The sequence below is a fragment of the Mustela lutreola genome, chromosome 10, assembly GCF_030435805.1.
Source record: "Mustela lutreola isolate mMusLut2 chromosome 10, mMusLut2.pri, whole genome shotgun sequence".
In the NCBI taxonomy this organism is placed as follows: Eukaryota; Metazoa; Chordata; class Mammalia; order Carnivora; family Mustelidae; genus Mustela; species Mustela lutreola.
The window spans coordinates 95,083,145-95,099,935 of NC_081299.1; the positions used below are offsets into that span (position 1 = coordinate 95,083,145).

The 16,791-nt window shown below is 36.9% G+C and overlaps 1 protein-coding gene across 3 annotated transcripts in view; it reads left to right on the forward strand.

Annotated features, from left to right (window-relative positions):
• Window positions 1-14,769, forward strand: part of CEPT1 (choline/ethanolamine phosphotransferase 1) — a 36,604-nt gene extending 21,835 nt beyond the window's left edge. For 2 of the 3 annotated variants that reach the window (XM_059137288.1, XM_059137291.1), the window contains exons 5-9: window positions 4,919-5,003; window positions 11,685-11,816; window positions 12,495-12,653; window positions 13,160-13,285; window positions 13,886-14,769. In XM_059137288.1, coding sequence (XP_058993271.1) covers window positions 4,919-5,003; window positions 11,685-11,816; window positions 12,495-12,653; window positions 13,160-13,285; window positions 13,886-14,005 — 622 coding nt within the window. In that variant the 3' untranslated portion in view covers window positions 14,006-14,769. The remainder of the gene's footprint in view (window positions 1-4,918; window positions 5,004-11,684; window positions 11,817-12,494; window positions 12,654-13,159; window positions 13,286-13,885) is intronic. The other variant, XM_059137290.1, reaches the window with a different exon arrangement.
• Window positions 14,770-16,791: the final 2,022 nt, after the last annotated feature.

The following is a 16,791-nucleotide window of genomic DNA, read 5'->3' on the forward strand; positions in this document are numbered from 1 at the left end:
GTGTGACTGAATTTCCTCATCTGTAAAATGGTGGCAGAAGTTCTACCTCCTGGGATAGTTGTGAAGATTAAGAGTCAAAATGTAATGTGTTATCTATAGTTCCTGGTGCATAGTGTTTGTTACCACTATTATTATATTAATTTTAAGACCTGTGTTAGTAATTCCCTACAGTTTCCAGATTTCTTCCAGAATTCATTGTGCTAGGAAGAGTAGGTCCATGATCCCTTCCTTTAACTCCATCAACATTATTACTAAAGAGGTGAGAGGACTCTCCTAATTCTTCCATTTCCAAGGATGTAAGGGTCTGCTGTCCCCTTAAATGTGAGACCTAAATTTTAGTTCCTCTTAGAGGACTGACTATGTTTTAGCCTTTGGGTGTTTTTGTCTTCCTATTCAAAAACCACTGGATGGGTTACTATTGTTTGTGGTTTTTATTCTTCTCAAATAAGTGAAAGATCCATGTAATAATTCAAGTGGTAGATAATTCGGTTTTAAATAATTCAGCTTATCTCAAAAATAGATGCTTAGACTTTCTCTGTATGTACCACTTGATTTTAAAATATAGCTATCATTCACTTGTCTGGTTAATGTTACTTAACATTTAGCTTGCCTTACCCAGTTTGTCCATTATCAAGGGTAGGAAGCAACGTATTGGAAGGGAGTATGATCAACTTCTAGACCACTCTTCATGGCAGTCTACCAAGATTTCACTCCACCCATGCTGTTTCTGGTATAATAAGTATTCTGGTTATGTAAAAGCTCCCTAGAACTTCAGATCCATTTATAGATACTTGCAAATCTGTGGTTAATAACAATCTAATTCTTGAATTGGATTCCAGACACCCTCAGTGAATGTCTTTTCAAACAAAATTCTTCTTTTTAAATAATCAATAGCTCACAAGTCAAGTTGTACAAATCTGGGGTTGTTTGATGTTATGAATTTAACCCTAGTGCAAATTATGTGTTAACCAAGGTAATAGCCAACCCAAATTATAATAACACAATTATATTTACTTACCATGTGTGGTTTAACAAACAAATTATGTTTGCAAATTAGCTGCAAATATATCTTTGAATGCGTATGTTACCTGTACAAGAAAAATAAACTTGTCTTATTTCTGATATTAGAGTGGAAATACATAAAACATTCTGGGAAAAGATGGTTAACATGCTTACCGAATTTCACAGAATGTCAGTTAAATCCCTTTACATACCTCAGTTATTCCTGAGTCTTGTTGGGATTCAAACCAAATGCATTTGTTAGGTATCTCACTAAACACTGAGAAATAAAAAACTCAAAATAGGAATTTTCTTCATAATTAGTTAACATAGGTAGTTTGGGGTTGTTACACCCCTGAGTCACATTTTAAACCTGTAATTCTGATGTAATAACTGATCTAGGCTGCCTTTCTGTTGGGATGAAGGCCCCATGAGTTCTGTCCAACTAGAGAGTTTCTGTTCACTGGTTAGAAGTTAAAATTACTCATATTCATTTAAGATACCTTGATCTCTTTACCTCTTCATTCAATAGACCATTGAGATGTTGTTCGAAATGTAGGGCCCAGGGGATTTATTATGAATATTCAAAGTTATTTTAAGTGCCATATTAGAGCCTCCCCACCAGAAGAATGAGGGAGCTTAGTCTCCACAACTGACTTGCTTCTTTCCCTTTGTCTTCTGTGGCAGCTATCAGTAATCAGAATGTTGCTTATTGCTGGCTTGTGGTAGCAATTTAGTTGGATTTTACACAGCAATTGGGGAAGTTCCTTTTGTACTTTGATAACCTGTGCTACAATGAAGTGGAAATAAGAAATTATTTAAAGCAGTACCATTCAGGATATTCAAATACCTTCATGGTTATAGAAAATTAAGTAGATTATCATCAGATTACCCCCCTCAGAAACTTTTAGGTTGTGGCAATCTAATGCTGTAGAGACCTGTTTTCCCATAGGTCTTGTAAAAGAAATCACTCTGGTGTTTTGGATGCTGTTGTACCATATATTCTTTGTATCTCGAAGGGCTTATTTTTGGTATAGTTATAGAGGATGATTTTGTTTGTTTGTTTTTTGAGTAGTCCCAACATTTGGGAATTTTATCACCTATGTTATTATTTTGAAAATAATAATAAGGAAGTGACTACAGAAATGCCAGATTCCTGGCTTTCCTTAACAGTCTTCCTTCAGGATAACTGTCTTTCTTCCCCAGCCGAGAGGAGAGAAATGAGCCCTGTCCAAATATATGTTACAATAAGTTCAGCCCACACTAAGAAACTTCTTAGTGGAAAGGTGGGAAGGTTAACTGCCACATAACCAGCTCTTTCCTTAATAGAATCATTGACTTTTTTGTTCATTGTTAATAGCTTCTGCCTCCTGTCCCCTAATACGCTTACTCAGTTCCTGCCTCTGGGGATGGCCTCTTACTGCACCCTTTAGATTGACAGTCAAGATTAGAGCCACACCTCCAGGAGTGGTGATAGGCAGTTCTTTTTTTTTTTTTTTTTTTTTTTAAGATTTTATTTTATTTATTTATCAGAGAGAGAGGGCGAGAGAGCAAGCACAGGCAGACAGAATGGCAGACAGAGGCAGAGGGAGAAGCAGGCTCTCCGTGGAGCAAGGAGCCCGATGCGGGACTCGATCCCAGGCCGCCGGGATCATGACCTGAGCCAAAGGCAGCTGCTCAACCAACTGAGCCACCCAGGCGTCCCAGGCAGTTCTGATTCAGAGCAGGAGGGGCTTATCCAGGAGTACTGAGTATTCCTCTAACTCAGATAAGCAAACAGGAAAAAATATTCCTAACTACCTACAACTGGTAAGTAAGCTTTCCTGCACTCTCCCTCCTAACATTAAGGCATTGTTGATCTAAATACAATGACAGTATCTGGATGGGTTTGAAAATTCTATCTTCCAAAATTTTCGAACAAGCTAATCCATAAAATTTTACCTAGGAATCCCATTTGGGGCTTTGTAAAGATCTTTCATGTTTCCTATTCTCTTTTACATTCATCCGAGGTACAAAGATTAATTGCATGAGGTTCCCTCCATTTTTATTTTGTAATTCTATACTTCTGGCCCTTCCCCTCCCAAAAGGCTACTTCATATATCCAGCAAAATGTTGTAAGATGTCTGCCCTTCTCCACCCAAGACAGAGTCGATCATCTTTGACACCTGCTTAGTCTCCTGAATCTGCTACTGAGTGTAATTCCCCTTATTGGCAACACCATTCATCAGGTCAGCTCTACAGATTCTTTTTAGCCTAATTCAGTCCATTTTTTCCCCCAATAAATGTGTATTTAAAGAGAACTACATCACAATTTGTTTGCAACTTAATAAGCTTCTGTTAAAAAGACATTCTTAAGCAAAGAAAGCTCAATTTTTTTTAGTTGTGAGAGACTGGTTTCAGGTTAGTATTTATTATGGGCATGAAAGCTTACATATCTAGCTCATGTTACATGTTTTAAGTGTCAATTTTAGAAATGGGGGTTTCATTCTATTCTGGGAATTGAATCCCCTTACTGTTGATACCTATTTTTCTTAGACTAATTTTTTAAAAATTTACCTTAATAGATTATTCACTTCATTTAAAACTAACATAAAAAAGGTATGCAGTGTATGGTCTCCTTCCCATCCTCATCTCCCAGCTGTCCATTCCCACACTGTCCTCTTGAATAGGTAACCACTGTTCTTAGTTTGTAATGTTTCCTTCCAGAAATTTGTTATGTAATTGCTGGCAAAAAAAGAAAGAAAGAAAATATTATTTTCCTTTTTTACACAAAAAAGATACTATTTGTACACTCTGCAGCATTCCTTTTCACCTAATATACCTTTGATATTTTTCAGTATCACTATGTAGGGAGCTGCCCACTCCTTTTTTAAGAACTACCAAATATTCCATTGTATGGAAGTACCAGAGTTTCTGTAACTAATTCCTCACTGAGGGCTATTTTAAAAATTTTCCTATTATAAATAATGCTGTAATAAATAACCTTGTGTAAACATTTTGTGCAATCATTTCTCTAAGATAAGTTCTGAGAATTTTAGTTTGGATCCAATAATCTGAGAATGATGATTTCAAGATTATACAAAGTGCTAGTCTATAGAAAGAAAGGAATACCAGTTTGTGCTTTGCTCCTCAGTCTTTTTGTCCATATTCTTTTTTTTTTCAGACTTTCAGACCTCTAATTTCTACTGCCCTGTTTTTGTACCAGGTTTGTCTTTTCTTGACTCTAAGATCATTTTCAGCAACCTCAAAACTAATTCTTGGCTGCTTTCAGTTCTTCTTTCCAGAAATCTTAGAGTAGTTGACCTAAGGATAAGAATTTGATTGAGAATTGAGTGAAAAAAAGTTTTTTTCAAACCCCCTACCATGGAAGGCATTAACTGAATATAACTAAAGGGCAGTAAATTTTGTAAGATATCAGTGCTAATGTTATTTTTGTAAAAACTCACCATTTCCTTCACTTAGTATTACAAAGCACTTGTTTCAAGATTTCATATTATATAGCAGTACAATGCAGTCCTCTCTGCTTGAGACTCGAAATTTAATACACACATATCCTGCCCAACCCCTTTTTTCTTGTTTCTGGTGTTTTTTTGTTTTGTTTTGTTTTTGTCTGTTTGTTTTTATATTTTTGGTGGGAAAGGTGAAGCTATAGTTTCAGCCCAACTTCAATGAGTCAGAAATTTCCTATGGAAAGGAGGGGTTTTTATTGCTCTGTGAAATTCATCAAATTAAATTAAAAGCCTCTGGATTTTATTTGATTTTGCTCATAACAAATTTTTGACACCTCCTTTTCCCCTCTCGTCAATATTTAAGATTTTTTTCTATTGTGCATGATAGAGGAATGCTGCTAAGCTTGCAAGTAATTAACTTGAAATTGTTTTGAGTAATTCTGCTTTTTTGGCTTTTTGTACCTAATCAGAATTGATGTGACTGAAGTGCAAATCTTCATAATAATCATGCATTTGCTGGCAGTGATTGGAGGACCACCTTTTTGGCAATCTATGGTAACTTTGTTCACATTGTGTATCCCATGTAATGCATGTTGTCTTTCGCTTGTGTTTTCCAGTATAGGATAATCCAGTTAAAGGGTGATATATAAAATTATTTTACTCTTTATGAAAATGAAAAACCACAGCAATGGTAGGACACAAACTTCTCTTTAGGGCATGGTGAATTTTATTACTTGGAGTTAGGTCGTACATTAGGTCCATTCCTTGGCTATTGTTTTTGAAGGGTATTTCAATTATTATTTGTTGACCCATTTTACATCTGAGGAAACAGCAGGTGGTATAACAACTTAACCAAAGACAGGGTGAGACTTTTTTCTCTCTTTCTGAGCTATATGAGTCTACTAGTTTTTCTGTCATATGCTTAAAGCTGAATAACAAATGCTTACTGAAATTGTGCCATAGAATTTTTTCAACAAGCCAGGACTTTGATTTTCAACCTGACCCATATACACAGTTTTTGGGTTTTTTTTTCCACAAATTTCTGAAAGAGGGAACATAATATATATAATATGTGGGCCAAGACTTAGGAACCAGACTGCCTGAGTTCAATCAGGCTCTGCTGCCTGTTATGTGAACACCATCTATTATTCAACTCTCTGTGGCTGAGTTTCCTCCTCTGTAAAATGAGGACAATCACAGTACTTTTTTCGTTGTTATTCTTTTTTGTTAAATGAGTAATGCATGTAAAGCCTTTAGAACAGTGTGTATCTAGTATCAGTGAAAGCCGTTCTTACGGTTGCAACTTTTCCTTCCAGATTTGAGTCACAGTCGTTTGTAAGCCCTGGTCCAGGTAATTGCTGATCAGTATCAACACTGCTTCAGAATTTACAGTTCATTTGGTGACATCTCACCAAAAGATGTACTACTCCAAACAAACAATTCTTTAAAAAATATATATATATATCAGATTGATTTTAGGGTATAAGGGAATTGACTGAACAAGATCTTTCCCACACTTGATTCACTTTATGATGGTAAATTAGCTACTTGAGGAGGTGTAGTTGACATACTTCCCTGTATACTCATCACCAGAAATTGTTTAATGCCTTTTGTTGGGAGGATAGGGTTGTGAAGAGGGAGGAGATAAAGGAATAAAAATAATCCATAGTCAACCAGGAAAATTCTGAAACTATCCAGTTATGTATATAATATCATTCAAATTCACATCTTTCCTACACATTAGTCTCAAAAGCCAGTAGGGTCTTTAGTGAAATCTAAGATATATTCTAGTGAAATCTGAGCTCTGTGGATAGAATATGGACATAGATAGAATATGGACATACATACATAGAGATAAATAGATACAGAGAATTTTATTACTTTTACTCTCTACAGTTGACCCTGAATAACACAGGTTTGAACTATGAGGGTCCATTTATAAGAAAAAAAAAATTTTTTTTAAAGTTTTATTTATTTGTCAGAGAGAGAGAGAGAGCAAAGGCAGGCAGAGTGGCAGGCAGAGGTAGAGGGAGAAGCAGGCTCCCTATTAAGCAAAGAGCCAATTGTGGGACTTCATCCCAGGACACTGGGATCATGACCGGAGCCAAAGGCAGCCACTTAATCAACTGAGCCACCCAGGCGTCCCACAAAAAAAAAAAAAAATTTTTTTATACAGTACAGTAAATGTATTTTCCTTATGATTTTCTTCATATCATTTTCTTTTCTCTAACATCCTTTACTGTAAGAATACAGTATATAATACATATACAAAATACATGTTAATTTATTATGTTATCAGTAAGGCTTCTGGTCAGTAGTATGTTATTAGTAGTTCAGTTTTGAGGGGAGTCAAAAGTTATATGCGGATTTTCAACTGCATGGAGCTGGAATGGGGTTTGAGTACTCCTAACCCTCGTGTTATTTGAGGGTCAGTTGTATGTTGACTTAAATTTTTTGTATCTCTTGACCATGTTGATTATTATGTTCCTAGGCTTTGTGCTTTATACCAAAATTTCCCCTCTTCCAAAAATTTTTTAAGTATCTAATCTTAAACATGTATAAATTACCTGTAGAGTTTTATCATACCAATAGCCAAAAAACTGATTTCTTGCTTGATCATTGGAAAACAAGTCAGTGTTGGTTATATACACCTGATTATCCTTATCAGTATGGGAATGCATAAAGCATTGCAAATAAAGTTATAGGCTATACACACATCCTTTTTTTTTTTTTTTTAAGAGAGAAAAGGTGTAAAATGGGGGGGTGGGGCAGAGGGAGAGAGGATCTTTTTTTTTTTTTTTACAGTGTGTGAGGAGAAAGAGAGAAAGTGCACTATTGTTGTGGGGGGACAGATGGACAGAGAGAATCCCAAGCAGGCACTATGCCCAGCAACCAGCTCAACTCCGGGCTTGATCTCATGACCCTGATATTATGACCTGAGCCAAAATTAAGAATCAGCCACTTAACTGACTGAGCCCCTATATATCCCTATTTCTCTAGGTGGTGTCTGGCAATGAATTTGCTTCAAGTGCACTTGTTAACCTTATTTTACTAGGATTTATATCAAAGTACTTAACAGAATGATTTTTTTTTCAAAAGGATCAAATATTTTGTCCTATCTTTATTGATAATTAAATAATATAATCATCCTTTTTTATTATATATTTTAAAAAGTAACCTTAGTTACTGTCAGATCCAAGATTGAAAATCCCCAGGCCCAGCAATCTAGTTTCAGTAGTAGTGAGATTAGGTTGCAGTAGGGAGACAGATTGCCTTTGTCTTAGTGTTACTGGCCCTACTTTACCATCATTAAGCTGAAAGGGAAGGGCCTGATTTCTCTGGTGATATTTGGAGGCTCAGAAAAATATTGTGTACTTTGAGCTATTACCAGTACAATTCCCATAATTGGCCTCAGACCATTGTATTTTTTTCTTTTTACATAGCCCATAATTCATCATTGAATGTGGTGTTTCAAATGGCATTATGTTAATTTAGGAAGGATTACATGTAATACTCTGACTTATTTGTGTTCCAGAATGGAGGACAGATACCGGTTTCGGGCCCAAATGTGAAATCTTTGTCTCTTTTAAAGTTGAAGGCATAAAATGGAAATTGGTTTCCAAATCATCATTAAAAGTCTTCTACTGATAGGAAGCAGATTTTTGGTAACAAACAAAAACAGTACAAATGTTTTCATATAGCTGATTCCAAAAGATCAGCTGTTTTGCAAAGATAAGTGATTTATATCTGCTGTTTATGAATTACCCATTTTTTGCTGCTGCTTTTTTTTTTTTTTTTTCTTCAGAGAAGGTGGGTTTTTACCAAAGTCTCTCTGTTGGTTTTGGTTGGTTATTTTTTGTGTTTTTTTTTTTTCTTTTTTCGAAGGAAAGAAATTATTTTCATGCACAAAAGTCAGTGCAAGGTTAACACATTGCAAGACACAAAACAACAGCCCATATGTGGATTTTTTGTATTGCTTTCCTGAAAGAGTATATATTCTTTTGGAATGTCTTGAAACTATTTTTTATCACATCACTCTTTTTTTTTTTAAAGGAGAATCTCATCACTTTGAAAGGGACCCACATGTAATCCCCTCATGGTTACTTTCACTGATGTTTGATTCTTTTAAATGTAGTAGTTTATTAAATATTTACTAAACCGTGAGATACCTTCTGGAATCCAGTTAAGGCAAGTCGTGAAAGACTTCAGGTGAAGTTTCAGAATTCTTTAGGTAGAACTAAAGACTTACTATGTAGTATAATTTATTTGTGTCTCATTCTTAAACTAAAAGACTGACAAAGTGCCCTTACAATTAAATAATTCAGACATGGTGATTTCTCGTAAAACACTTGGTAGACACTGTAATCATTGTTATATTGAATTTTGATGGAAATCACTTATATTGAAAGTATTTACAGTCATTGCCACATTGTTTTGAAGACAGCTAATAGTATCTAATCTCAAAGTGATACATTATATTTCTGCTGAAATTTGCAAAGCTTATAAGAACATTTTATTATGTCCCTAAGAAAACTTGTCTTAACAAATTAATATTTGATATTCTGTATTAATCCAAACTGTTGAACCAAAACACGTCCATTGTAATCTGGTAAATCGGAGAATTTAAAACTGCTTTTCCATCTCTAACCCTGTTTAAGATCAGTTAGATTGGATGATACTATTTAAACACATAATGTGGCAGCATGAATCCAGAGGCTTTTCCCCTGGCTATAGAGCAGACACCATGACTCAAGGTCTAAAAGACCCAGAGCTCTGATAAAGGTGTTTTCAATGTAGCTTTCTTGCTATTTCTGTAGAGTGGATGCCCGTGGGTTGCTTTAGATGAGTTCCAAGAGGAGGAAGACAGAAAAGGAAAGATTGAGAAAGATAGAATGTGCCCACCCTCCTCGATCTTGGGTGGGAGGTGAAAATGGCAACAATTTTAGAGCTTTTTATAAATGGTTCAGTTGGTGCTAAGTTTTAAGGGATTGCCTGGTGAGCCTTGGGATTCCTCTCATTCTAGCTTTCCCTTCACTTTGCCTTAGATTTTCTTGTAGCTAACATCCTTTTTCTTCTTAATATGAGGGTAAGATCTGTCTTCATATTCTCCCATAACAGTAAGACTGCATAGAGAGTTAAGAGAAAGGGAGATCTTAATCTTCATTCAACAAGTGTATATTGAGCACTTATAATAAGCATGGCTGTAGAGAGAATATAAAAATCAGTGCAAACAAAATCCTACATTCAGGAGCTTATGGTTTGGTGTATATAGCTATCCTCTATGAAGGAAATGGAGAGCGTCCTAAGAATGCTTATGATACCTTCCTCCTAAGTCTATAACTCGCTAATGTTGTGGCTCAGGCCATTTACTAATTTGCCTGGCTTCTTTAATACTTCTATGTATTCTTTCTTCTTTCAACAGGCAAGAGTTTCCATTTACCTGAAAGCATTTTCACCAAATTTTAATTATAGTTGTAGTAGTATTATGGCACAGATTACTGCTACACCAGGGTTGGCACTCATGTGATATCCTGGCCCTAACACAGGCATACCTCTGTAATGGATTAATGCTTTGCTTTTTTTGCAATCTGAGGGAGTATAGTATTTCCCCCTTTGCCATACAGGTCCTTTGTCTCTGGAGGGAAAAGGAAACTATCCAGGGTATTAAATTTAAGCCAGGTGCATCAGATTAAGATTGCAATATCTCTAGTTTTCTGAACTAGAGCAGAAAAATCTCTTGGAGCTCAAAGGATCCCTGGTGTTGATTTTCTCCTTTACTGTAAACAAGTTTTGTTTTGGGCTGTTGGGTTTAGAAATGAATTAGGGAAGGAAGAAGACCATTTAGGATACTCCTTAATGTTCTGGGCTTAATTTTTAATTTGACCTACTTCATTTTAGAAAACTAAACACTGCCATACTACAGCTTGAAATTTGAACAGCTGATTACAATTTTTTTTTAGAGCTGCAGTTTTGCAAGAGGTCATAGAGCTGTGTAAACAAACTGAGTTCTTCAGAGTTTTGAAGAAATGGAGTATCTAAAGATAAATATTTATGTCTACCAATATTACTTGGGTTTTATATGTACCCAAAAAAAGTAGGAAATGTGACATTTCCTATTTGGTTTTGAAATGGTATCCCTAAAAAGTATAAATAGCCCTAATTAAAATGTTTTCATTATAAGAACCCATTGTTTATTAAACCCTGTGGGCTTTTGGAATTTTGTAGCTGTGGTCATTTGTTTCTGTTAATAGAATATATCACTTTATGTTGCTTTATTTTCAACCCATATTGGACAAAATGTGAACCTTCTTAAAAGTGGAATGAGAAGTGCAAAAAGGAAGAAAATCTTAAATGATTTTCAAAAATTAGTACAAATGTATTTCATTTGAAATGGTGGAGATTGTGTTTGCAAGATTGAATACATTATCCCAATGCCCCCAGCACCCCACCCCTTACTTTAGGTAAATCAATCCCGTGTTTGCAGTAAACTACAAAGATACATTATTTGCTTATTGCTTATATAAGGAAACTTAACATGTTAAAATTTTGGATACACAATTGTATCTGCTTTGATGTGCTTGAGGTCTTTTTTGCCCTGTATATGAATGTCTCTTGGCTGCCCTCTGCATTTTCAAGCTGCTTGTATCCTAACAGTTGGGAGTTGGGAACTCTTCCGAGTACAATCGTACAACCTTCATCTTCCATTCCCTAGTTTGCAGGTTTTTTATGAGACTGAGCGCTACCTACTGTGTCAACGAGGCACCTAAGTTTGCGGATTTTTTAAAAATCTAGTTGCAACTATTACTAGTCTTTTATGCTCCACACTTTCTCTCCCATAACAATTCATAACAAACTTCAGATTTGAATTCAGAATTCCAAAAATGTACAGAGAAAAAGGCAAAGTACACTTCATTTATACAAAGTCCAGAAGACAGTCTGTTCCACTGTTGCCAGACTTCTGGGATTTAGTTGAACTCTGCTTAGCTTGTGGCACAAATTAATGAAGTTGAATCAGTAATTTTTAAAAGTTGGTGTCAGAAGTGAGATTAATTTCTATATAGCCTCTTCTCTTGGTTATATCGTTTATAATGGAAAGAGGGAAATGTTCATTAATTTAAGTATTTGCTAAACTGGAGGGAATGGAGGATATTTGGCATTATGAATCAAACATCTGTTGTATTTTTCTTATTTTAACTTGTAAAGATTTTAATTGTTCTCTCTCTCTACCCATTAAAGATTCCAGTGCTGAATATTCAAATGAAAATTTTTCCTGCACTTTGTACTGTAGCAGGGACAATATTTTCCTGTACAAATTACTTCCGTGTAATCTTCACAGGTGGTGTTGGAAAAAATGGATCAACAATAGCAGTGAGTACATCTTAAGATTTCCAGCAATTGTTTTATACCAGGACTTAGTTTTGTAATTGCTTTTTCATTTGAATTGTATAAAATACTAGTTAATTTAGAGTTTCTGCTTAGTCTTAAATAAAAGTGATATCTAAAACTTCTCAGTTTTATCTATACATGCATATGTTTATACACCTACATGCATTTCTTTGTGTATGCACACACAGACACACGCGCATTTATACACATACATATGTTTAAAAGTATGATTGGGGGCACCTGGGTGGCTCAGTCAATTGAGCCCCTGGCTCTTAGTTTCAGCTCAGGTCATGATCTGGGGGTCCTGGGGTCGAGTCCTACATCAGGTTCCACACTCGGCATGGAGTCGGCTTGATATTTCTCTCTCTGTCTCCCTTTGCCGCTTCCCCACTTGTGCTCTCTCAAAATAAATTTAAAAGTAAAGAGAACTATGATCTGCTTTGTAAAATAAACCTGGCAGTGTAAGTAAAATCCTCAGTTTGTGCCTAACCCTGCTGCTGCTTTCTTCATTAGCTGGTCTGGTATTCAGTTACAGATACTGCTGGCTGGCAGGCACCATGAGGTTCTTAAAAATTTGAGCTGATCTGCCTTAAGCAGATCCAAGTAGTATCTGACAGTATTGAGTGTTGTTAATCCCTCCCCTCTCTTTACTCTGCACAGGGAACAAGCGTCCTCTCTCCTTTTCTCCATATTGGATCAGTGATTACCCTTGCTGCAATGATCTATAAGAAATCAGCAGTTCAGCTTTTTGAAAAGCATCCCTGTCTTTATATACTGACATTCGGTTTTGTATCTGCTAAGATCACTAATAAGCTTGTGGTAAGCACTAGAGTTTTTATTTGTTTTGTTTTTAATATTCATCTTGGTTTGGTTTTATGGCCCTAGTTTTTATTCCATTCTGTTCTGAAGTTTGCTCTCCTCCATCAACATGGGAGCCATTTTTCTCCTTGAAGCTACAGCTTGACATTATCAGAAGCTCCGTGGACCTCCGCCTGGACCTCTGCATGGACCTCCGCAGCACTTCTTTCTACTGCAGCTTAATTTGGTGCTTTAGTTTATGTGCCTTCTCCAATCTTAGTCTGTACACTCAAGGCTCTTTATGAGACACATCTTTTGGGGGGCTTCGCTGCTTGGGCTGTCCCTTTGGTGTATAGCTCTTACCCATACTTCTTGTCAGTTTTATAGTTTTGGAAATGCAACTTTCTATTAAGTATTGCTGAATAATTCTTGAAACTTGTGATTTGAGCACAAACCTGATTTACTGTGTAGCACACAGTTGCTCTAGCATGAAAGCACCTGCATCATGGTTTCTCTTTCATTTGCAGGTGGCTCACATGACTAAAAGTGAAATGCATTTGCTCGACACAGCTTTCATAGGCCCAGCACTTTTGTTTCTGGACCAATATTTCAACAGCTTTATTGATGAATATATTGTACTTTGGATTGCCCTGGTAAGTATTATACTGTGTCCTATTTCATGATTTGGAAGCCACTTGTTTTCTTGTTTCTGTCAGCCAGTCCTGAAAGATAGATCATATAATTATCATGATTTGGTATGCCAGAAAAACCACAATTAGGGGACTTGGCAAGAGTGCCTTGTGGCTTCATCTTTGAGCCATTTTTTTTCATTATTCTTATTAGTCCTGCCTTCGTCAGTGCTCAGAAACTCCAGATTTCTGACTCAAGCAGGAACTGACAAATTACATCTTGTGGGCCAGTGACCTGTTTCTGTAAATAAAGTTTTATTGGAACACAGCCATGGCCATTCATTTCTGTATTGTCTGTGGCTGCTTTCGAGCTAGCATGGCAAAGTTGAGCAGTTGAAATGAAGACAAAGCCTTAAATATTTACTGTCTCTCTGAGAAAGAGTTTAATGATCCTTAGTGTAAAGGAAAAACCCTTGAGAAAATGAAATTATTAAATCATATGGAGTTGAAGTCTAATCTGAAAAGAAGGGAAGAAAGTCAGAGAAGCCCATCCTTTTTACTTTCAGGAAGCTTAGGGAAGGCCTAAGAAGGTCCCGAGAATCTAACAGTGTCTCCTCTTTCCAGGTCTTCTCTTTCTTTGATTTGATCCGCTACTGTGTCAGTGTTTGCAATCAGATTGCGTCTCACCTGCACATACATGTCTTCAGAATCAAGGTCTCTGCAGCTCATTCTAATCATCATTAATGATGTTAACTCGGTGTTATATAGGAACCTTGTGTTTTCTGCAGGAAAGAATCCAAACATATTGAGGAGAATGGGGTGGATAAGAACAAATATAATTTATAATAATCAATGATGTATAACTTTTCGTTATCAGTAACACTCCTTAACTATCCTGTGTGAGAATGGGAATTTCAAGTCCTGTCCTGTAATTGTACATGTTGTCATACAGGGTTTGGCCCAAGGAAGCATGCAGGAAAATTTGCCATGTGTTTGTAATTATCCTGGATTCAGAATAAAATTGTCCTGGGGAGCAGATCCCCAGTGGTGGAGATTTCTAATGTAGAATATTTGCAGGCCAAAAGATGGTTGCTTTATAATTTTAACAAATCATCATCTTTTAGTGACGTCCTTGTTTAGTGTCTTCTCAGGCTTTCTTTAACTAAGGAGCTCAGCTTATGGCACATATCCCACGAGCTTGTGAGATGGAATTAGTGATAAAGACCTTGAATTTGGATTGAAAGTTTTCCTATCTTTACATTGTTGAGGAAGTCATTATTTTATTGCTCAAGAAATGGTATCTCTCATGGGCTTGGGAAATCCTGTTAGCATGCAGAATAATGTGGTAACTTTGTTGATCCATTTTATTTTTTTAAATAAATATATGACCTGAAAGCCAGCCTTTTTCTCAATTTTATTCAGTGGAAAGATAACTAAGTTTTGATGTCATTTTTTAAAATTCAAGCAAAATTTATTTCTCTTCTTTAATAAATAAGGAAATTCGGTCAGCTGCTTTGTCATTATGTGTCCTGCGATCTTTCTATTTTGTTGAAGTTGTTTAACTCAAAACCTAGGAGAACTAAAAAACAGAAAACAAAAAAATGAAACATAGGAGAACTGTGTTCATTTTCCCTCTTGACAAGTTTTTTTGTTGTTGTTGTACTTGTCACCCTTTAGATTATGGCTTTTTTTTTAAAGGCTGTATCATTTATTTTTATGTATTTATTTTTAAAGATTTATTTATTGTTTGTTTATTTGTTTGTTTAGAAGAGAGAGCACAAGCAAGGGGGAACAGAAGAGGGAGAGGCAGAAGCAGGCTTCCTACTGAGCAGGGAGCCCGACTCGGGGCTTGATCCCAGGACCCAAAGATCATGACCTGAGCTGAAGGCAGATGCTTAACCAACTGAGCCACCTAGGCACCCTAAGATTATGTCTTTTAGGAATCTCAGGCCTTTCTCCCAAATTTTTGAGAGGCTTAGGCCTCTCTGGGCAGTTATTGAAAAGTTGTACTCCTGTTCTGGCTCCTCAGTATACTATAGTTTGAAATGAGAACCAGATATCTTCATTAATTATAATCCAGATCTGTTTCCATGGTATGTAGATAGTAAAGTTGCTTGAATGGAGGGGGACAGCAGAAAAGAAAATATTGGCTAAAACAAGATTATCTTCTTACTGCTGTTTGTTTATACTGTTGCCATGATCCTGGGTGAACAGTAGCTGTACTGCCTCAGCTGATAGGCAGAACTCTGCTTTCTCGCACTTTTTATGTCTCCATTAATCCCATGTAATCTTGAGTAGCAGTAACAGTGAAACCTTCAATTTCTTGGCTATAGTGTTGAAGTAAAGAGAAACCTCTCTCTATTTTTGCTTGCTAGCAACTTCTCCAGCATCTGGGATAGAGAAGTGCATGCAGGAAAATGCCAGGGCACATCACACATTAAAAAGTTGAAAGTTCTGGGGCACCTGGGTGGCTCAGTGAGTTAAAGCCTCTGCTTTTGGCTCAGGTCATGATCCCAGGGTCCTGAAATCGAGCCTCGCATCAGGCTCTCTACTCAACGGGGAGCCTGCTTCCTCCTCTCTCTCTGCCTGGTTCTCTGCCCACTTGTGATTTCCATCTGTCAAATAAATAAATAAATAAATAAATAAAATTTTTTAAAACATTAAAAAAAAAAAAAGATGAAAGTTCTGAAAGACAAGAGGTTTCTAAAAGTTTCCCATCCCTCACAGTATTGAAACAGAAGCTGTCATTAGAAGTATAGAGGGAAGGGCACCTGGGTGGCTCAGTCAGTTAAGCCATGGTGACTCTTGATTTCAGCTCATGTCATGATCTTCAGAGTCATGGGATTGAGCCCCACATCAGGCTCTGTGCTCAGTGCCAAATCTGCTTGTCCCACACCCTGCCACGCTCGCTTGCTCTCTCAAATAGAATCTTTAAAAAAAAAAAAGAAAAAGTATGGAGGGAAGATGGTTGAGGTGACCACTAAACTCCTTTGGACTCTTAAGATTATAATACTCTTCTCTGGAAGGAGAAAAATGGCAGAGAAACAATCCCCCTACCTTCAGCTGAGGAGTTGAACCAGGCTTCTCAAAATAACCAGGTAGGAAGCTGGATGTCTACAACTGAAGGCTCCAAACCGGAAGTGATGGGCAGACAGACCTATCTATGGAGGCAATGTAGAGCTCTTCCCTGGCTTCTGGAAGCTGAAATGTCTTACCCTTAAATTGCCCTAGACCACAGATGCTTCTCTGGCCAGCAGGCTTTCCTCCCAGGTTCTGGAAGGCACACCTGACTGGAACGAAGAACTGTTGCCCTGTCCCAGTGCTGTAGCTATTTCTACCAGTGTCCCCCACCTTCCTATTAGAAGCTCAGCTGCTGACCCCCTAGTTCTCCCACTCCGCACACAGCTCCAGAGTTCTGGGTCACTATGCCTAGGTCCCCCACTCCCAGTCCAGTTGACTCTCACATCTGCAGCCTCATACTCCCGGTTCTCCACAGCCCCCAGAGGGAAAGCCAAAGATAACACGTAAAC